The 22,966-nt window shown below is 44.0% G+C and overlaps 1 protein-coding gene across 1 annotated transcript; it reads right to left on the reverse strand.

Annotated features, from left to right (window-relative positions):
• Nucleotides 1-1,210: 1,210 nt before the first annotated feature.
• On the reverse strand, nt 1,211-22,570 carry ube2a (ubiquitin-conjugating enzyme E2A (RAD6 homolog)). Its single transcript, XM_063061094.1, has 6 exons — nt 22,415-22,570; nt 22,160-22,240; nt 21,827-21,852; nt 17,269-17,358; nt 11,728-11,816; nt 1,211-2,284 (listed from the first exon to the last, which is right to left on the reverse strand). The coding sequence occupies exons 1-6, from the start codon at nt 22,456-22,458 to the stop codon at nt 2,156-2,158; spliced, it is 459 nt and encodes a 152-aa protein (XP_062917164.1). The 5' UTR covers nt 22,459-22,570; the 3' UTR covers nt 1,211-2,155.
• Between the last annotated feature and the right edge of the window lie 396 nt (nt 22,571-22,966).

Raw genomic sequence — 22,966 nt, forward strand, 5'->3', positions numbered from 1 at the left:
CGTTTATTCCCACTCTTTGCTTCCTGTCTGCTAACCAATTCTCCACCCACACCAATACCTTACCCCCAATACCATGTGCTTTAAGTTTGCACACTAATCTCCTGTGTGGGACCTTGTCAAAAGCCTTTTGAAAATCCAAATATACCACATCCACTGGTTCTCCCCTATCCACTCTACTAGTTACATCCTCAAAAAATTCTATGAGATTCGTCAGACATGATTTTCCTTTCACAAATCCATGCTGACTTTGTCCGATCATTTCACCGCTTTCCAAATGTGCTGTTATCACATCCTTGATAACTGACTCCAGCAGTTTCCCCACCACCGACGTTAGGCTAACCGGCCTATAATTCCCCGGTTTCTCTCTCCCTCCTTTTTTAAAAAGTGGGGTTACATTAGCCACCCTCCAATCCTCAGGAACTAGTCCAGAATCTAACGAGTTTTGAAAAATTATCACTAATGCATCCACTATTTCTTGGGCCACTTCCTTAAGCACTCTGGGATGCAGACCATCTGGCCCTGGGGATTTATCTGCCTAAAATAGCTGGGATTCCTTTTTTGTTTGTGACAGGGGACTGTTGCCAAAGTTTCTAACTATACCAGTTGTGTGCACTTGTTCAACACTACACCATGCTTAGAGCGAAGGTTTAAAATAATATCAGTTGCATGTGCTTGTGTTCTTCATTTGGGTTGACAGAAGCCAATTCAAAAAAAAAACTGACTTTTGGTAATTTTTTAAAAATTTGAACAAAAATTTCAGACCCTTGCTGAGATACAACACTTATCTGCACTAGGTGCCTGTGCTGAATTTATTTATTTACAGTCAAAAGAACACAGCAGCAGTCACTGGATGAATTCCTCTGTCAATATTAGGAATTAGTACAGTTTTTGTAGTGTTCTAATTTATTCTATTTCATTTAAATACATTACTGTTACTCAGTTAAACAGTTTTTAAAAAATATTTTAAAACTTTCCATGAAATTACAGCTAATTTAAACAGCTGCTTAAATTGGCCCAAAATGTACTGGTCCCACTAAGTCCCTTTTAACCAGAATCCATTGTAGTTTGAGATATTCACAAGACCCGCTGCATTCCTGCAGCTTTAGTGAGTTCAGTCTTCCAATCTATTTTACAACTGTATATTTCAATTATTTAACTGAATGCTTCCTGATGATCAGGAAGTATAGATGTTTAGTCATACACCACAATATTAAGTTTATAATTTTATTTACAAGTAGTGAGAAAATGTACAGTTTCTTACATGGGTTACTATAGTGCAAAGTTATACTGTCACTTCAATAGACTAATGTGCAGAAAAAAAGTACTTTGAACATCAGACAATACAAGGTACAGGGGTCTCTTCCCATTTCCCACATCACTGCATTAGGTAGCTGAATATACAAGTTTGGTCTAACATAACTAATGGATTGCCGATGTCTGTAATTCTCGATAAAGTGAAAAGCACTTCATTTAGTTCAGTGGAAGGAAAAAAAAGAAAGCATGCAGCAACAGCTCACACACCTACACTCAACAGAACTAGAAACCGTCACAGAAGTGACCACCCTGCTAAGCTCCAGGACCCTGGACATTTATTCAAAAAGGTTCAAAAAATTGATTTTTAAATACATAGACTAGCACCTTCTAGTAAGAATTCTTTTTTACTTGAGAACTATAGTGCTGGCTTCAGAAGAGGCACACATCTACTTTAAACAGAAGTGACATTAACCCAACAGCAATTTAAACTTCTCACTGATATGCTGGATTTTGGTGAGGGCAGATGAGCGTCTTCCCACCGAGAAAAACCATTCACTCGGCAACACACAAAACCTGCACAAAATATGCAATGCAAATAACATTTGTTACAGCACACCTTTATTATGTGCCTGATACTGCCCAGACAGTATGAAAAACCATCAGGAAAAGGCGGATGATGATAGAAGAACGTGAAATTATAAGTTCCTTGGCAGGTGCCCTGGGTACAGTGCATGCACTTCGACATCTGTTTTGACTCAACGTCCAGGGGGAGAGGCTTCAAACGGGTGGCAGCAGTGTAGCAGTTTAGCTTGCAAAATAATGCGATGATGCTAGAACGAGGAGGACTCAGAATGCTTCATGATTCGCATGGCCTGACAGTGTTCGTAGGCACTAGGCAAGGTCAACAGTCCCGCCAGCTCTGTTCCACTATTGCAGATACCCGCTTTTCATATTCCCGTTTGTTCTCCTGATACAGCTGTGCTGCCTGACTGTTGGCTGGGCTGTTTGGATTTGGCTCGTCCAGTAAAGACTGAGAAAACAAACAGAGCAAATTTAGCAGGGACACATTATTTGTAGCTGTATTCATCTAAATACCATTTCCCTAGGAAAGAGAAAGTGGATGAAGATGACCTACCTTCCCTTGGCTTTACGTTCTCCACTTGTCTCAATCTCCCCACACCACGACTGATAAATGGAAGGCACTACAAGATGTGGTACTGTACTGGGCAATGGATAACTACCATTAACCCAACAGCAATTTAGACTGCTCACTGATAAGCTGGATTTCTACCATCACCCTTGGCAAGAGCTCCATGCACCATGTTAAAAAAAAAGTTACCTCTGACACTCACCTACTCCCCCTTCCCCCAATTACTTTCCTCCAATCTCAAAATCATACCCTCTGGTATTAACTATTTCCACCCTGGGGCAGAATCGCAGCATAGTGGTTAGCACAACGCTTTACAGTACAGGCGAATCTGGGTTCAATTCCTGCGACTGCCTGTAAGCAGTATGTACGTTCTCCCCGCACCTGTGTGGCTTTCCTCCCACAGTCCAAAGGCATTCCGGGTCGTAGGTTAATTGGTCATTGTAAATTGTCCCGTGATTAGGCTAGGGTTAAACTGGGGGTTGCTAGGTGGTACAGCTCAAAGGGCCACAAGGAGCTACTCCACTCTCAATAAGCAAACAAACAGCATTCTATCCACAGGGGACAGAAACAGGTCCTTCAGCCCACTGTGTGAATGCTGACCCATCATGCCTTTCTATTAATAATCCCACATCCCTGCATTAATTCTGTAATTGTTCATTGCCCTGTTGATTCAAGTACATAGAGCATTCACAGCACAGTACAGGCCCTTTTAACCTACTCGAAGATTAAGCTAACCCTCTCTCCCCCAAGGCCCTCCATTTTTCTTTCATTCCCCATGCCAATCTAACAGTGTTAAATGCCCCTAATGTATCTGCCTCTACCATGACCCTCAGTAAGTGTTTCATGCACTTATCACTGTGGAAAAAAAAAGTTACCTCCCTCACCCCTCCCCCCAATCACCTAAAAATTATACCCTCTTCACCCTGGCTGTCCACTGTCGATGCTTCTTGGGCACCTGTACCTTTCATCCTCCTTCACTCCAAAGAGCCCTCGCTCACTCAACCTTTCCTCATAAGACACGCTCTCCAATTTAGGCAGCATCCGAGTAAAATGCATCCACATGCCTCTCAAATGTCACTGTCTCTGACAGCTGATTCCAAATACCAACTGCCATGTGGAGAAAAATTATCCCAGATTCTTTAACTTTCTCCCACCACCTATACCCTCTAGTTTTAGACACAGCTTACCATGGGAAACAAACACAGGCTATTTACGCCTCTCAATTTTGTATACCTCTTAATCACCTTAAAAACCTGTCCAATCTTCCCTTCAAACTCGAGCCCTCCAATCTAGGCAACATCTTACGAATCTTTTCTGCAACTCCCCCTGCCCCTCCACCCCGAGTGTAGTGAGCAGCCCTGAAAAGCGATATTCCAAGTGCAGCCTAACCAACAATAAAATGATATCTGAAACGTCTCAGTGTCTCAGCTGATCAATGCAAGCACGTCCCCTTCCAGATCCTGTCGGCGTTGCCACTTTGAAGGAGCTGCATACTACAAGGCCTCTGGTTCAAGCACACTCACTTTGGGCCTTGCCATTCACTGTGTAATATCCTGGCCTGGTTTAATTTCCCTTCACTCTTCGACCAGTTTCTTCCTGCTACTCTCCCCCTCAGAGTTTTAACAGCCTCCCAATTGGAAATTGCCCCTTTAACTGTAAGTGGCAGTTAACAATTAACTTTTGAACATTTGGCTGACATAAAAATTAGCTTTGCCTCAATTTGAGACCTCAAGTGCAGGGGCCAGTCAAAACACAAACACGAGTGTACCTTGAAACTAAGAATTACAGTCACTGATTCTGTACTTGTGGTCAATTACGTGATGCTACGGCTTTATAAGGCAATGGTGAGGCCTCACCTTGAGTATTGTGAACAGATTTGGGCCCCTCATCTTAGAAAACATGTACTGGCACTGGAGAGGGTCCAGAGGAAGTTCGCAAGGATGATTCCAGGAATGAAAGGGTTATCATACAAGGAAGTTTTCATGGCTCTGGGTCTGTACTCACTGGAGTTCAATCGAACGATTAGGGGGAGGAGAGATCTCATTGAAACCTTTCGAATGTTGAAAGGCCTAGACAGTAGATGTGGAAAGGATATTTCCCATGGTGGGAGAGTCTAGGACAAGAGGGCACAGCCTCAGGATAGCCAAAGGGTGGTGAATTTGTGGAATTTGTTGCCACATGCAGCTGTGGAGGTCAGGTCATTGGGTGTATTTAAGGCAGAGATTGATAGATTCTTGATTGGACACGACATCAAAGGTTATGGGGAGAAGGGCGGGAACTGAGGTTAAGGAAGAGGAAAAAAAAAGGATCAGCCATGATTGAATGGTGGAGCAGACTCAATGGGCCAGATGGCCTAATTCTGCACCTATGTCTTATGGTCCATAAACCAAAGGTGAGCCAGGTCATTCACTGAAGACTAAAGTCTACCACAAGCGCCAAGTCTCAGGTACCCAATTACAACCAGACACCAGGGCAACACTGAGGAGTTGGTACACTGCCACTCTCACCTGTGAGGCTAAACCCAGTGTTGCTTCCACTGCTGCAAACACCTAACCCAGGCAGGTCTTGAACAAAGCCAAGGAGCTAAATGGTATCTCAATTAAACAGTTCCTGTTCAACAGACCAGCTAAATAGGTCAAATACACACATTTAAAACCGTTGGAACCTTTCAACCACAGTCACAAATGAGATTAAGCCACCAATTTCAAATGGATTGCACTGATGAAATTTGCCCAATACTCAGTGAAGGGCCTGAACTGTTCTATATATCTGTACCCCATGGGGTCCCTGTTCTACAAATCTCTCCAGGGCCCATCAGCCCACAATGTTGAGCCAACCTTCTACCCTATGCTAAGATCAATCCAGTCCTTTCCTCCCCCATAGCCTTCATTTTTCAATCAATCTGTACCCAAGAGTCCTTTAACTGTTTTTAATACATCTGCCTCCATCAGCACCCCTGGCAGTACACTCAACGCACTTACCACTGTGTTAAAAGAAAAACCTGCCTGTAACACTCCCCTATATTTTCCCCCAAACACCTTAAAATTATGTCCCATCATTATGGCCATTTCTGCCCTGGAAAAAGACTCTTGGCAGTCCACTATCTATGCCATCATCTTGTACATCTCTAAACCTCCACTCCGAAGAGTGACACCCTGTGGAGACACGGAATTTGGCGCAGTTGTCTTCCTGTGGAGTTCAGGAGTTGGGAAACCACGACGCACCATGGGTGACCCTATTACAGCTCGGGACGTTCCGGAGTTCAATCCCGGCACTGCTCCATAGGGAGTCTCTGTACATCCTCCCTGTGGAATGCGTGGGTTACATCTGTTAGGCTTACAGTAACAGATACCAGGGTTCAACTCCCACTGCTGCCTGTAATGAGTTTATGTATTCTCCCTATGTCCGCCTGTTTCCTCCGGGAGCTCCAGTTTCCTCCCACAGCCCAAAGACGTACCAGGTAGGTTAACTGACCATTGTAAGTTGTCCCGTGAGGGTTAGGGTTAGTCGAGTTGTGGGGTTGTTGGGCAATGGGGTTCGAAGGACCACAAGGGCCTTGTGGTATTGCTAAATATAAGCAAACAAACACAACTGTACACGTGGTCGGTAAGACCACACTTGGAGAATGGACTTGAGCTTGTGCACCGTTCAGGTGACTCAGCTACAGGAATGCCATTAAGCTGCACACGGTGCTGGAAAAATGCACAAGGATGTTACTGAAGCCAGGGGGGCCTAGGTCACGAGAAGCTGGATAGGCAGAGACTCTGTGGCCGCGAGCGTAGGAAGCTGAGGAGTGATCTTGGAGGGGTGAAGGTGTAGATAAAGTGGATGGTCACCATTTTTTCCCCCAGGGTAGGTAAACTAGAGAGCAACTGATTTTAGATGGGGGGGGGAATTTAGAAAGGCCCCAAGGGGCAACTTCTTCCCACACAGTGGAAGATTTCTGACAAATCATGCCACTAACAGGGTGCTGGGTAGGGAATGAGATGCCAGAGAAAGCTGTACAGCCAGGTACAATTACATTTAATGGACATTTGGATAGGTACATGGCTGGAAGAGATTTAGACCAGGGTTCCCAACCTTTCCTATGCCATAGACCCCTACCATTAACCAAGGGGTCCCTGGTTTAGAAGGAATATAAGCCGAACACAGGCAAACAGGAACACAAGATATAGGAGCAGAATTAGACATTTGGTCCATCGAGTCTGCTCTGCCATTTCATCTTGGCTGATCCATTTTCCCTCTCAGCCCCATCCTCCTGCCTTTTCCCCGTATCCCTTCATACCCTAATCAAGAATCTATCAAACTCTATCTCAAATATAGACCTGGCCCCCACAGCTGCCTGTGGCAACGAAAATCCAGAGATTCATCACTCTGGCTAAAGAATTTTGTCACCTCCATTCTAAAAGGACGCCCCACTATTCTGAAGCTGTGTCCTCTGGTCTTCGACAACCTCCCCCCACCCCCCAACCACCAAAGGAAACAAGCTAGTTAGCATTGACAGTGGCCCACAGAATCTGCCTGTGTTCTGACTTTAGTCTCTAATCCAAATGGAAGAAGCATTAGTTGAGAAGGACAAGGCTGCCCATAGGAAGAACAGTCCACTTGAAACCAAGTCACCAAAGGCACCTGTTGAACATTCCCCAGACCAGCAATGCAACAAGGAAAATTAGAAGGAAAGGTAAAGACGCAAGGCAGGGACAGACTTTCATATTCGGAACTACAATTTTCAACACAATGGAGGTTCAGGGGTCAAAGCAGTATCTTGCAAGTAAAGGCCAGATCAGTTTACCAACCAGGGGAGCTTTAATCACCAAGACTAGCCAGAACCGATTTCAACCTCTCTCGATAAGTACCAGAACTTATTTTCAGTCAGTTCGCCCAGAAGACAAACCAAGTCTAATCAGCGTGACAATGCAGTATAATACAGGACTATTACAACTTTGCCTGCTGTAAATGTTTACACAAATGAGAACTAATTTCTGTAGATGCAACATGAACAGGAACTCTAAAATTTCCTGAATGTAGGGTCAACTGCCAGAACAGAGTGAGGCAACCTAGAGCCAAATGAGACAGGAAGAAAGACCAGACGAAAAGAAAAAAAGTTAGGTTTAAAATTAAAATCTTACAACAGTTTATAACAGCAAACATCCAAATTACTCCCTCTGTCTACCCTCAAGGTTAAACTGGTATGTCAAAACTGTAAATCATGTTATTAACGGGGTCATGGTGACATTACCAGTCCCAAGTGACTGCAATATAGTTAATTCCTTACTCCCTCACTAATCCAAGGGTGACCTCTAGCTTTCCACTGACTGAGAAGCTAGCCAGTCTGTCCATCACATCCAACAGCACCCCTATCCTCACCCATCAAGAAAGCACTCTCCAGTTCAGTTTCACAGAGCTCTACACAATACACCACATCCCAGAATTACATATTTTATGTTTATATTCAGAGATACAGCACAGTAACAGGCTACCCCGGCCCAACGAGCCCGTGCCACCCAAATTCACCCACGTCACCAATTAACCCGCAAACCCGTACGTCTTTTGAACACGAGAGGAAGTCCAAGCAGTCACGGGGAGAATGTACGAACTGCTCACAGACAAGTGGCAGAGAGCAAGTCAGGTTCTCGGCCCGGATTCTCCAGTTCCATAGATGCTGCCTGACCTGCTGAGTTCTGCCAGCATTTCGTGTGTGTTGCTGGTGCTGTAATAGCATCACACTAAACACTACACTTCCGCACTGCCTTATCCACATTGCAGTTACAAGACACCGGACACCAACTGTGGATAGCTTTGGTCCCGATGTGAAACTAAAAAGAATACAGAAATGAAAAGGTGCAGAAAATGAGCAAAAAGGGACTTTGCAAGGACTCAAGGTCCTGAGTTACAAAGAGTTTGCGTAGGCTAGGACTCTGTTCCCGGGAATATAGGAGATTGACAGCTGACCTGATTAGAGCTATACAAGATCATGAAGGACACAGGCAAGGTGAAAGCAGTCTTCTTCCCAGGGAGGCAGTGCTGAAGACAAGAGGGCACAGGTTAACGATCAGAGGTGAGGGATCTATAAGGGACATCAGGGCAGCTGTTTCACATGGAGGGTGGTGGGCATTTGGAAGGAGCTGCCAGAGAGAAAGTAGCTGAGGAGGGTTTATCAGCATTATTTAGAAGCCACTTGGAGAGGTAAATGGATAGGAGAGGTCTGCGTGCACTGGGGAACACAACATGGACAAGTTGACCAGAAGACCTGCTTACAAGCTGCAGAACTGTGACTCCGAGTACTTTTTTTTAAAAAATGGATTGTCTGCCTTCATCCTCAATTTTTTTCAGATCATTTTTCTTTCCCACACTCTGCTGGCCTCCCCTGTCCAACCCTCAAGGTAGAACCACAAGAACTAAAAACCACCCAACTTCACAGAACTGGCATCAGTTTACCAGCTGAGCAGCACAAGCTGCCCTGCAATTTGTGGCCCATCTCACCTTCGCCAGCAGCTCCCAGAAACCACCACTTCCTGCTGAATTAGTGCTGGCATGGCTCGCAAAATAACCCTTTTGATCTTTTGTGGAGAATTCCACAACAACCATTTTTACTTTCGATCCCGCTACAGTCTCAACAACTGTCCAGAGATGGTGCACTGGAGAATTTCAGTTCAGACAAAGGGCCTGCTCTGTGCATCACGAAATAAATAAAAATTTAAGTTCCAGGATTTTGTCATTTTCAGTGACAAACAACAAACAGGGCAGCACAGTAACAATGCATTTAGAGTAACGCTATTGACCTGGATTCAATACTGCTGTTGGTCTCATGAGCGTAACTGGGCAGTGTCAACTCACTGGAGCGGAAGCATTTCATCTGAATGTACTGGAAGTCATTTTTCTTTTAAAAAAATAATGGTTTTAAGTATCTAACATGCTGTTCCCACTACATTGTGTTACCACATGCATTTCCTTCTGCAGCCTCATCTCAATTGGGACAAGATGTACTCGCAAGTAAAGACAGACATACGCTCAAGGCAAAGTTCAGGGTGTGGGGGATGGAAGAGAGAATGCTATATACCTCAGAATTGCCAGCTATAGAACACACTGGAAAAATGGAAGCGAGCCTTCTCTGCAATGCCCTGAAGTGGGGAAGATCATCACTCACTGGTTACTTCATTATGTACATCTGCTTGTTAATCTAATCAGCCAACCATGCGAGACCATAAGACAGAGCAGCAGAACTAGACTATACAGTTCACCCAGCCTGTTCATCATGGCTGATCCCAGATCCTACTCAACCCCATATACCCTACCTTCTTGCCATATCCTTTGATGCTCTGACCGATCAAGAAACTATCAACTTCCGCCTTAAATATACCCACAGAATTAGCCTTCACCATAGTCTGTGACAGACAGTCCCACAGATTCACTACTCTCTGGCTAAAAAAAAATCCTCCTTGCTCCTGTTCCAAAAGGTCACCTCTCAATTTTGATGCTGTGCTCTCTAATTCTGGATACCCTAACATCCTCTCCACATCCACCCTAGCTAGTCCTTTCAACATTCGGTAGGTTTCAGTAAGATCCCCTCGCTTTTTTCCCTAAATTCCAGTGAGTACAGGCCCAAAGCTGCTAAACACTCCCATGTTAACCCCTTCATTTCCGGAATCATCTTTGTGAACCTCCTCTGGTCTCTCTCCAATGACAACACACCCTCTCTGAGATACCCAAAACTGTTGACAATGCTCCATGCATCCTGACTAGTCTTATAAAGCCTTAGCATCATCTCCTTGCTTTCATACTCTATTCCTATTGAAATAAATGCTAACATTGCATTTGCCTTCCTTACCACAGACTCAACCTGTAAATTAATCTTCCAGGAGTCTTGCACAAGGACTCCTAAGTCCCTCTGCACCTCTGATGTTTGAATCTTCTTCCTGTTTAGATAATAGTCTGCACTATTCCTTTTATCAAAATGCACTATCATATATTTCCCAACACGATTCCATCTGCCTTTTTTGCACATTCTTCCAATTTGTCTGGGTCCTGCTGAATCATCTGCAAACTTTGCCACAAAGCCATCAATTCCACTATCTAGATCATTGACAATGTGAAAGTAGTGGTCCCAATACTGCCCCTGAGGAACACCACTAGTCACTGGCAGCCAACCAGAAAAGGTCCCATTTATTCCCACTCTCTGCCTCCTGCCTGTCAGGCATTCCTCTATCCATGCCAGTATCTTTCCTGTAACGCTATAGGATTTTATCTTGTTAAGCAGCCTCAAGTGAGGCACCTTATCAAATGCCTCCTGAAAATCCAAGTAAATGACATCACTGCTTCTCCTTTGTCCACCCTGCTTGTTACTTCCTCAAAGAATTCTAACAGATTTGTCAGGCAAGATTCCCCTTGACAGATTTATTTTATCAATAGTCTCTAAGCACCCTGAAACCTCGTCCTTAATAATGACCCCAACACTTTCCCAACCACTGAAGTTAGGCAAATCGGCCTCTAAATTCCTCTCTTTTGTCTTCCTCCCTTCTTGAAGAGTGGGCTGACAATTTGTAATTTTCCAATCCTCCGGGACCATGTCAGAATCAAGTGATTCTTGAAAGATCACGACCAATGCATCCATTATCTCTTCAGCAACCTCTCTCAGGACTCTGCAATATAGTCCATCTGGTCCAGGTGACTTATCCACCTTAAGGCCTTTGAGTTTGCGTAGCAGCAACTGAGTGCATAAAAGCATGCAGACCTAGTCAAAAGGTACCATTGTTGTTCAGACCAAACGTCAGAATGGGGAAGAGATGTAATCTAAATGACTTTGATCATGGAATGATTGTTGGTGCTAGACAGGGTGGTTTCAGTATGTTCGAAACTGCCGACCTCCTGTGATTTTCATGCACAATAATCTCTAGAGCAGGGGTTCCCAACCTTTTTTATGCCGTGGAGCAAAACCGCAAAACCAATACCTGCTCCAGAGTATGCAAAGAATGGTGTGAAGGGCAAATTAAAAAAAATCCAGTGAGTGGCAGTTCTGTGGGAGGAAACACCTTGTTAATGAGGGGGGCTAGAGGAGATTGGGCAGACTGGTTCACGACAAGAAGGTGACAGCAACTCAAATAACCACACGTTACAACAGTGGTGTGCAGAAGAGCATCTCTGAACGCACAACACATCGAACCTTGAAGTAGATGGGCTACAGCAGCAGAAGACCATGAACATACACTCAGTGGCCACTTTAATATACACAGACGCACACACACGAGCTACCTAATAAAATGGCCACTGTGTATTCTACTATTAGACAGATTTTAAAAAGTGACAATTTTATAAGATACAATTACCTGTATAGATGTTAAAATTGAAGACACATCATATGTTGGACTCCAGCGATTCTGCAGTATATCCAGACATATACTGCCATCTGCATAGACTAAAGAAAGTATATTCAGTTTAAAATTACACAGCAGTGGCTTCAAATATTTAACTATCAAATAATAACCATTAACTATCCTCCAGCTTCCTAACTTTAGAAACTAAGGTTGGAATCTAACTCTGCATTATCAACAGCATCCAAATAACTTAACCAGAGACAGATGATTCAAACCCAGAACGCTGACACCTCTTATTTCATATTCATTGCAAAGTGGAAACAAAAGCCCATTTACTAGCTGAAGCAGCATGTCCACTTGGGTTCAAATTTCACGAGCCTGAATGCTTAGAGCAAGATACTACTTCGCTATTAAGCCACACTTTGAAGTTCAGCAACAGACAAAAAGTAACAAATTACAAAAAGAATTAGGGCACAGTAAGTCCATGTCGGATTACCAGTTTCCACTTTATGACACAAGGCCACACACAAAATGCAATAAGCACTCAGCATTTGACAAGTCTTAGCTGAAATCTCAACTGTTTATTCCTCTCCACAGACGCCGCCTGACCTGCCGAGTTGCTCCAGTATTTTGTGTGCATTGTTCTGCAGTTCCCGCATCTGCAGAATCTCATGTTTATGATAAATACAATTTTGCTCACTCATCACAAAAGGTCAGCCCAGCTCGTTGAAGGGCTTTTTCAGGAAAATAAGCCAGATTTATGTGGTTGCCTTCTTACAGAGAAATAAAGAGAGAATTGCTACATTTAAATTCCTATCAGAGTCGCATGCCATCCCGATTATGAAATCTTTCAATTCCTTTACCTTTACACAGACAAAAAATGTAGAGCTCCCCAATCAAAAGCAATATGGGGGGGGGGGGGATATCCTCAAACTGCACAGATATGACGAGGGTTAGTGGAATGGTTAAAGCAGTGGGCAGAATTAGACTACAGGGTGATAACAATGTATTAGTGAAATGGATTAAGAAGTGGCAAATGGAGTTTAGCTGGCTGGTAGGATAGTGACATCAGCGCCAGACTCCAGAGCGAAGGTTCCCACGTTTGAATCCAGTCGGGCCGCTCCCGGGCACGCTTTCCATCCGTGCTGGGTTGAGTGTCGAGCTCGTAACTCGGCCTCGTAAAAAAAAAACTGCGCTGTGAGAAGGACGTGGGGGACCACTCACACAATCTTTCTTCCAAGACAACCACTTGAAACAAAAAGTGGTCGCCAAGGCTCTGGCAGAGTATGGCACACAAAAAAAGGAGTTTAATTCTGATAAATATGAGATGATGTATTTTAGACCATTCTATCATGGCTGATTTATTCTCCCTCTCAACCCCATTCTCCTACCTTCTTCGGGTAACATTTGATGCCCTTACCAATAAAGAACCTATCAACCTCTGCTTTAATTATACACAATGACTTGGCCCCTGCCGCTGAGTGTGGCAATGAATTTCACAGATTCATTACGCTCTGCCTAAAGAAATTCCTCAGGTCTTTTCTGAAGGGACATCCTTGTATTCGGAGGCTGTGCCTTCTGGTCCTAGACTCTCACACTGTAGGAAACATCCTCTCCACATCCACTATCTAGGCCTTCCAATATTCGAAAGGTTTCAATGAGGTTCCCTTTTCTCGTTCTTGTAAACTCCAGGGAGTAGAGGCCCAGAGGCATCGATCGTCCCTCATAAATCATTCTTGTAAACTTTCTCTGGACCCTCTCCAATGCCGGCACATCTTTTCATAGACAAGGGTCCAGAACTGCTTACAATACTCCAAATGTGGTCTGACCAATACCCTATGAAGCCTCAACATCACATCCATGCTCTTATATTCTAGTCTTCTCAAAACGAATGCTAATATGGTATTCATCTTCCTTACCAACTCAACCTGCAAGTTAACCTTTAGGGAATCCTGCAGAAGGATTCCCAAGTCCCTTTGCACTTCTGATTTTTAAAGCCTCAACATTTTGGGAGTACGCATGAGGCTGGACATACACCCTGAATGGCAAGGTCCTGAGGAGTATTGGGAGACCTCGGCATGCCAGTGCAAAGGTCCTCGAAGGTGGCAGCACAGATAGGTAACATGGTTAAGGCATCAGATGATATACCAGCCTTCACTATCAGAGGGCACTGGATACAATTGCAGGGAAGCTGTGCTCCAACTTCATAGAACATTAGTCAGACCTCAGTGTGCAGTTCTGGTCACCACATCACAGGAAAGATAAGAGTGCAAAGCAGTCACCATGATATTGCCTGACATGTAGCGTTTCTATTACAAGAGACCAAGGAGGTTAACAAGGGACGTTATTGAGGCATCTAGATAAGATTAACCACAGTAAAAATTTTCCTTTAACAAAGATAAAGTCATATAAGGATATAAGCTTAGGTTATGGGAAGAGACTTGGAGGGGATCCAAGGGGAAACTTTCCCACAGAGAGTGGCAAGTATTTGAAATGCATTGCACAAGAGTGTGATGGAAGCAGGGTTACTGCCAGAATTTTAATGTCTAGATGAGCACTTGAATCACCCAGGCATTAAAGGCAACGGGCCAAGTGCTCGAGGATGGGATTTGTGCAGACGAGTACCCACTGGAAGCATGGGTGTGGTAGGCTGAATTCCCCTTTCCCCATGTTTGTATGGCTCTACAATTCTATAATAAGGCCAGGAACTTGAGGATGCGATTCAAAATTCTAGGGTAAAGGTGACTTCTATATTTAGTATTGAAGGGGGAAGTACATAAGCTGTCTTAATTCACTAATAGTATTATTTCTGTTTTGCACTTTTTAATTTAACTGCTTAATATACATACTGTAATTGATTTACTTAATTTTTTTCTGTATCATGTATTGATTGCATTGTACTGCTGCCACTAAGTTAACAAATTTCATGACGTACGCCAGTGATATTAAATCTGATTCTGATCAAAGTATGTTCGGTGTTGGAGGTGGACAGTTCAGTCAGAAGCTGAAATCTCTGTATCCAATGCGGCAATCTGAATTTTGTTCTCTATTTATCCTGGAATAACTGGATGCCTGAAAATGGGGAGACCCATTCTTTGATACAGGAACCCGGAGGCCTCATTATGAGAAAGATATGGAAGCTTTAGACAAGGTGCAGACAAGATTAACCAGGACACTGCCTGGCCTGGAGCACATGTCTAATGAGAAAAGGTTGAGCAAGCTAGGGCTTTTATCTTTGGAGCAAATGAGGAGAGGCATAGATAGAATTGGACAGCCAGTACCTCCTTCCCCCACCCAGAGGGGAAATGGCCAATATCAGAGGACATCCTTCTAAGATAAGACGTCAGAAGAATTTTTGAAGTACAGAGTGGTGGGTGCCTGGAATGCACTGCCAGTGGTGGGGGTACAGGCTGATACGTCAGAGAAATTTAAGAGACTCTGAGATAAGCATATGGATAAAGAAAGAAATGGAAGGTGTGGGCTATGTAGGAGGAAAAGGTTTGAATAAACTTCTGGTTTAAGATGGCACTACCGAAGATGTGCGACAGCTTACTGGTAATCCGAAAGCAAAGGAATTCCAGTGAATGCATTATTAATAACCACATTTTTTGAACTAAGTTCTGGTAAACTATCACCGCAAGCAATGAAGTGAGCGAAGGCAAAGTGAATTCGCGGGATGCGCCCTGCTGGTACGCTGCAAAATCAATGCACGGAATTGGAGCCGTGCTGGTTGGAGTCAACGATTTAGAGGGAAGAAGACAGGACAGAGGAGTTCTGATGCCCGTCCAGCTAACCTGGGTACGAGGGTCGATCACTCTGAATGCTAAGCTGAAACGGACAGGTTGCTTCTTTGACAGCAAAATCCAGGTCCCAGGCAAATCGATGAGTGGCGTGTTCAATGTCTGGGCCCTAATGCGAGGTACAATCTGAATGCCGGCCCGCACAGACTGGAGAGGCAGGCAGTCAAGAGTTGTACGAGGCTGGACTGCTCTGGGTGCTGAGCCCATTTGGAGAGGTCCTTCTGCAGTGAAATCTAGGCTCAGAATGATTTGCCGGCTGCGAGGCCAAGTCCTAGAGCGAGGCCCAGACAATTTAAATGCCAGGCCAGATAGTCTGGGGGCTTCTCTCTCTGCGACGCTAAGGCTGTGAGACTCCCTCTGACTGCTGTGCTTCATGTCTGCAAACTTTGGGGCAATCTGCCCCACTAATATGATGAACTGGATACCGAGGCTTTGGGCCTACTCCTGGGATTTGGACCCAAGGACACAATTTGGTTTGGAACCATTTCTATTGTTCATACGATTTATTTTGTGCTTCTTCCCTCTTTCTCTGTGGGCACGGAGGGGGGCTGGTTTGGTCTTGTTTTTTTTAAATTGGGTTCTTTCCTTTGCAGCTGCCTGTAAGCAAACAAATCTCAAAGTTGTATAATTTATACATTCTTTGAAAATAAATGTATTTTGAAACTTTGTGGAGTAGTTAATAGATTGGTACATCATGTACACTGTACTGTTCTAATTTCTGTGTTCTCTGCTACGTCCCAGAATTACATCAAGATTCAATCGCAGAATATTGTTTTCTGAAGGTACCAGCAACGAAACCACAGAAACCAACATTCTGATACATGAGAATGGACCACGGCGACACAGTTATTCTCCGGTGAACTAGAGGCAGACAGAAGACAACAGCAGATCTGTTATTTACACTCTGTAGATAATGCAACAGGAAAAGGTGATCACTCCTACACAGAAGTTTGTGGTGACGACCTGTAAATCAGTTTGCCTTCATACTCTAGGAAGCACGCGGTAGCGATAGAAAGTACAGAACAGAATTAACCAGGATGTTGCCTGGAATCAACATTTGTGCTACAAGGAGATGGGGTAGGCTAGATTCATTTTTAGTGGAACAGAGATATTACCTTTATATAAATCACAAGGGATATTGCCAGGTTGTATGTTTGCCTGGGGAGGGGAGGGGAGGGTTGAGGGTGAAATGTTTATGGGGAACTTCTTTACTCAAGAGGATAGTGAGGGCGTGGAACGAGATGCCAGTGGAAGCAGGTTCAATTGCAACAGTGAGGAGAAATTTGATTAGATACAGGGGTGGGAGGGATGTGGAGGGCTATGGTCCATGTGCAGTCGATGGGACTAGGCAAAATAATAGTTCAGAATGGACTAGATGAGCCCAGGGGCCTCTCTGTGCTGCAGTTTTTATGCCTCTGACACAACTTAACGATGAGAGGGGAGAAATTTAAAGATCTGAGATTCGCAGGCGATGAATATCTGGAATGAGCTGCCTGTGGAGGTAGTGGAGTCACATACACATATAACACTTAAAAGTAATTCTGATGGTACTTTTACAGGAAAGGCAGAGGAGTACAGTGCTACGGCAAGCAAGTGAGATCCGTGTCACCAGGTATCACAGGGCTGAGAGGGTCAGCTTCTAGGCCGGACGATTCTAAGAACCATCAAGCACACACACACCACACAACTTTTATCTTCTCTATCGTTGCCAACATAAATTCATGCCAATAAACTGAACAACTCATTTACATACCATTTGGATGAAACATTTTTGAAACAAATCTAACTGTGGGTGGCTTGTTTGGGTATTCTTCTGTGAATTCTATTGTAAGTTTAAAAGTACCTAGAACAGGAGCAAGAAGGAAAAAAATATTAATGTTCAGTTGTTGGTCACTAGTGGCAGAAATGGTCTTTAAACCTGTAGCCAGCCCACTGGAACACAAAGTGGATGCAAATAATTTCCCGAGCAAGGCTCGCCAGGCTTCCACAACAAGAAGAACAATTCACCAAGGCACACGTGTGTATCGATACAGAAAGGAACAACCCCTGCCTTTCATAAGGAAACAGAGTGTGTACGTTTGTGCAAAATAAATCCCATTTACCATGGCACCCCAACAATGAAGACAGGTGAACATTCCAACAGAAGGTGAACTGAAAGTAGACCAGGACCGGTACTGGTCTGTTTTTATAGTCAGATTTATTCCTTACAGGATGATTTTGCCGAAATCACCTGGAGAAAAGGTCAAACTCTACCCCAAGCAAGGTTCTGGAAACCATAGTATTTCTAAAGTCCCGATATAAGATTTTGATCCAAAGCTTTGACCACCCCTCTGCATCCACAGATGCTGCCTGACCCACTGAGTTCCTCCAGTAGTTTGTTTCGTGCTCTACATTCGAGCATCTATTTTCTCTGACTGTCAGGTATCAAAGACCCCCCCATCATGAACTCTTTTCGCTACTTCCATCAGGAACTTAGGTCCCACTCTACCAGGTTCAAGAACACTTATTACTCTACAACCATCAGGCTCCTGGTAACTTCACTCACCTCAACTCTGAACTGATTCCACAACCCACAGACTCACCTTCAACGACTCTACAAACTCATGTTCTTAGAATTGTTTATGTTTTTAAATTTGCACAATTTGTCTTATTTTGCACATTGCTTGTTTGCTAATCTTTCCTTTTTCATCATCTATTGTACTTCTTTGTTTTCGTGTAAATGGCTGCAAGGAAATGATCTCAAGATAACACACACACATACTTTGATAAGTTTACTCTGAATTTCATAGATCCTTTCTTCGATACCATATTACTATTCCTGTGTGAACAACTTCAATCACCACAGAGCTGAACTGATTCTATGACCTACACACTCATTTTCCAGGACTCTTTACAACCTATGTTCTCAGTTTCTTTAAAATTAATTGTAGTTTGTAATTTGTCATCTTGTTTGTCAGTCTTTTTACGTATATTTTTTCCTAAATTTTATTGCATTTCTCTTTTCCTACAAGAAATCAATCTCAGGGTAGTACATGGCAACGTATACATTAATAAATTTACTTTGAACCCTGTGTTTTACTGAGTTTAACTGACCTTGAGACCAGAATGGATGTCAGAGGGGAGTGAATGGCAAAGTGGTGGAAAAGTGGAAAAAAACTCAGAATGTTAAGCTACCTCCCCAGTTGTGGCTTACTATATGTGAAGGTCTGTGGGTGTCAGCAAGATCTGGAATGTGACAGACACAGTACTTACTTATTCAAATTGCATGCTAATAGTTTGCACTTCAGATTTTAAACAGTGTACTAAAGACCATGAAGCTCTACTCTATTAAGTATCAAATTTAGTTTTTTTTTGTTTAAAGATACAGCACTAGTCTAATGAGATGTGCCGCAGAGTAACCCACTATTTAACCCTAGCCTAATCACAGGACCAATTAACCTGCTAACCGGTACGTCTTTGGAATGTGGGAGGAAACCTGAGCACCCGGAGGAAACTCACACGATCAGGTGGAGAACGTTCAAATTCCTTAGACTGCGTCGAAATTTAACTCGGAACTCCAACAATCTGAGCTGTAATACTGTCACACTAACAGCTGCCTACCGCTCTTGGTAGAATAAACCAGTCAGTCCCATTTCCTCTGCTTGCTCTATAGTGTTATGAATTTATTAACTTCAAATACTCATCTAGTTCTGTTTGGAAAGCAGAATTCAATCTGCACCTTGCACATGGCTAGTCCATTCACCCCAGATTATCAATCACTGTACACACTCTTGATTATGGCACGATTTTTAATTTTCAATATACACATACTGTAATTGACTTACTTATCTAATTTTACTTTTTCTCTTCTATATTATTTATTGCATTGAGCTATTGCTGCTAGGTTCAGAAGTTTCATGACACATGCCGGTGATAATAAACCCAATTCTGAATATTTTGTCAACTGTTCTGCAGCCTCTCACTTTTAACCTCCAAAAGGGCAAACTTTCTGCACAATCTCTTCACACTCCTATCCCCGAACCTTTTACACCCACCTAAGCATCTAATCTGTGCTGTCCCAGTAATACAAGGGGTGACAGTGATGCACGGATCATTGATGTAGGTTCCATGCAGTTGTTATTCACATCTGCAGTTGGAATTAGCCGCACCAACTCAAACCTGGAGCTCAGCACATCACAAATCACAGGCACACACCCGACGCCCCAGCCAGAAGCATCAGGACCAGGACTAACCATGGTCAATAAACACATGGTCTAGGTACATTTGGTTGATCACCATCTGGAATGCCACAGGTATCTGGATCCAAACCCAAAAACTATCAGCACACTTGTATCTATAAAATTGTTTCACTTCTTCCACAGCTTTTCTCACTTCCAGTCCTGATGAAAGGACTGGGCTGCTTATCATGTTCACAGTTTATCCCTTCCCACAGGTGCTGTGCCATTTCAGTTCCTCAGAACTTCGAGTATCTGAAGATTGGGCAGCTTGGTAGCTAAGATGTTAGCACAAGGCTTTACAGTACAGGCACCGTAGGGGTAAATTCCTGCGGCTGCCTGTAAGGAGTTTGGACGTTCTCCCTGTGACTGTGTGGGTTTCCTCCGGGTGCTCCAGTTTCCTCCCACAGTCCAAAGTTGGTAGGTTAATTGGTCATTGTAAATTGTCCCCAGGATTAGGCTAGGATTGAGTCAGGGGATTGCTGGATAGTGTGTTCTGAAGGGCCAGAAAGGCCCTTTCTGCACTGTATCCCAATAACTAAATTAATAGATCTTGTATTTATGGCTACACTTCCAACAGATTGATTAGTTTTGTCACATGTACATCAAAACACATCTCACTGTTATGATTTGCAGTTTCATTGTACATGCTCTCTTCACACTATTGCCATCAGGAAGGAGGTACAGGAGCCTTAGGTCCCACACCTCCAGGTTCAGAAACAGCTATTACCCTTCAACCATCAGGCTCCTGAACCACTGTGGATAAATTCACTCACCTCATCACTGACCTGATTCCAGAACCCATGGACTCACTTTCAGGGACACTACAACTCATGTTCTCAGTATTATTTATTTATATTTGTCTGTCTTCTTGTGCACATTGGTTACTTCTCAGTCTGTGTGTCGTGTTTCATTGATTCTACTGCATTTCTTTGTTCTTCTGTGAATGCCCACAAGCAAATAAATCTCAGGGTAGCACGCGGTGATATATACATACATACTTTGATGTTGACAAAGCTAATTAAATTCAACACTGACCCTAATTTACAAACTGACCATTCAGTGTGCCTGAGTTACACTAAGTTTGCAAGCTTAACAAACACTGCCAATACCATTCTGCACCACAGCATATCCAGATATCAAAAACTACAGCATGTACAGACAGCTGTAAATAAAACTAATCTCCACTGACATCACTTTAATCTGCTTTGGCCAAGATCAGCCGAATCAAAACCGACCATAAGTGACATGTATTTTGCCTCAAATTATACATGGCTATATGCGCGTGTACCTTCCACCTGATGGTAGCACTGAAAACAGGCCCAGTCACAGCCATCAGGCTCCCGGACCACTGTGTGGATAACTTCACTCACCACTATCCTGAACTGAATCTATGACCTACAGAATCATTTTCAAAAACTCCCTACAACTCGTGTTCTCAGTTTTATTTTTACTTGCAGTTTGTCTTCTTTAGCACATTGGTGTTTGTCAGTCTTTAGTTTTTTTTTGTAAAATTCTATTGCTTTATTCTCTGCAAATGCATCCAAGAAAGTAAATTTCAAGGCATGGTACTTTGCCAATAAATTTACTTTGAACTTTGAAATGTTTCCCTTTCAACATTTACCAAAAATAAAATCATTTGTCAAGTACCTTCACCTTTCCCTTTAATAGCAACTTTGCCCAAACTTGTTCAATCATGTCTGCCATCTAAAGTTCCCATACAAGACTTCTTCTGAACAGCACAGCACATTAAAAACAAATGGAACAGGTGTCCTTTGTGATAGCCAAAATACTACCTTCTCACATTCCATCCAAACCATTCTAGGGGAGTACTCAGTGCTGGTTTATTTGAAAAATTGCAGTGTTCATTTAAATTGAGGAAATATATCATTTCTATAAACTGAATATTTATTTGTGGATTTTAAAAGTGACCTTTGATTTACTGCCCGTTTGCCTACTTTTCTTCTCTTTATACTCTTATACATCCATACATTACCAACATACCAATTCCTCATCTAAACACACATAGCTGCAAGACGCTTAGACTTGGAGATAACGTTGTATCAACTTTAGCGTCCTTCTTTTTGCTGGACTTACCATCTTCAAAAGGGGTTCCTTCGGGCCTGATGAGGGAGAAAATTAGAAAGGGAAACAGCGTTATAAAAGAGAGGTACGTACAAACACAGATCTAGCAGCCCTACTTAAAACTAGCACATCAAGGGTACAGTTAACAGGTAGAGCAGAGTTACGTAGGTTGTTACATATGCATAATATATAAATAGGGCTTTGCAACGCCAGAAACCACCGCCCTACCGGGGACAGGACCAGGGAACGGGGACAGGTGCTGATCGGCAGACGGAAACAGTGGGAGGGGAGAGAGAAAAAAGAAACAAACAGTGCTGGCAGGCCTCGGGCCGCCCGGCTCCTCACCCGAATATAACCGCATTCCAGACCATGATGTTGTTCTCTGAGGGCGCTCCGCTCACGCCGGCCGGAGGATCCTCCTGCAACCTGAAGGCAAGAAGGAATTGAGAACGAATTCGTCCCCTGCCGGCCCCCCGCCCCGCCGCGTTTCCATTTTAAAAGTCAAAGGAGCGCCATGTTAAATCGTTGAGGGGAGGGGGGAGGAAGAGAGAGAGAGGAGGGAAAATTGTCCCTCCTTCCCTCCCCCGGGCGCCACCCTACCGTTTGAAGTCCCTCATGAGGCGCCTCCGTGCTGGGGTAGACATCGCAGCCGCTGCCTGTGGCTTAATAAAGGGGCATAAAGGGCGGAAGGAACGCGGAGAGGGGGCGCCGTTCGCCCGCGACACGTATCAAAGAATATTGTTACTGAGCATTCGGTCCGCGCAGCCCTGCCGGCCGGGCTTCCGCGGGCCGCGCCACTCCGAGCCGGGGGGGGAGCTCACCGCTGCGTCCACTCCAACCCTGGCTGCAACAACACAGCACGCCTCCTCCTCCCACCCACAACGCATCCTCCGTCCCTAATCACACTCTACTCTATCCATGTCCGACCGTCACCACGGGACCTGTAATGGGATTGTTGTCATTAGATTCCCCCCCCCCACTCATGCCTTACAATGATACCGCGGGATCACTGGTCACGTGAGCGGGGAGGTGCCTGCCCGGACCCAGCAGTGACGTCATTAGACTCACCTGGGGCCTGGGGGCTGGTGGGCTTCTGCTGCCCGGCGGCCGGGTCGGGTCGGGCCGGGCGAGCGCTGGCCCGAGTAAAACCGG

The sequence above is a fragment of the Mobula hypostoma genome, chromosome 10 (genome assembly GCF_963921235.1).
Source record: "Mobula hypostoma chromosome 10, sMobHyp1.1, whole genome shotgun sequence".
Lineage (NCBI taxonomy): Eukaryota > Metazoa > Chordata > Chondrichthyes > Myliobatiformes > Myliobatidae > Mobula > Mobula hypostoma.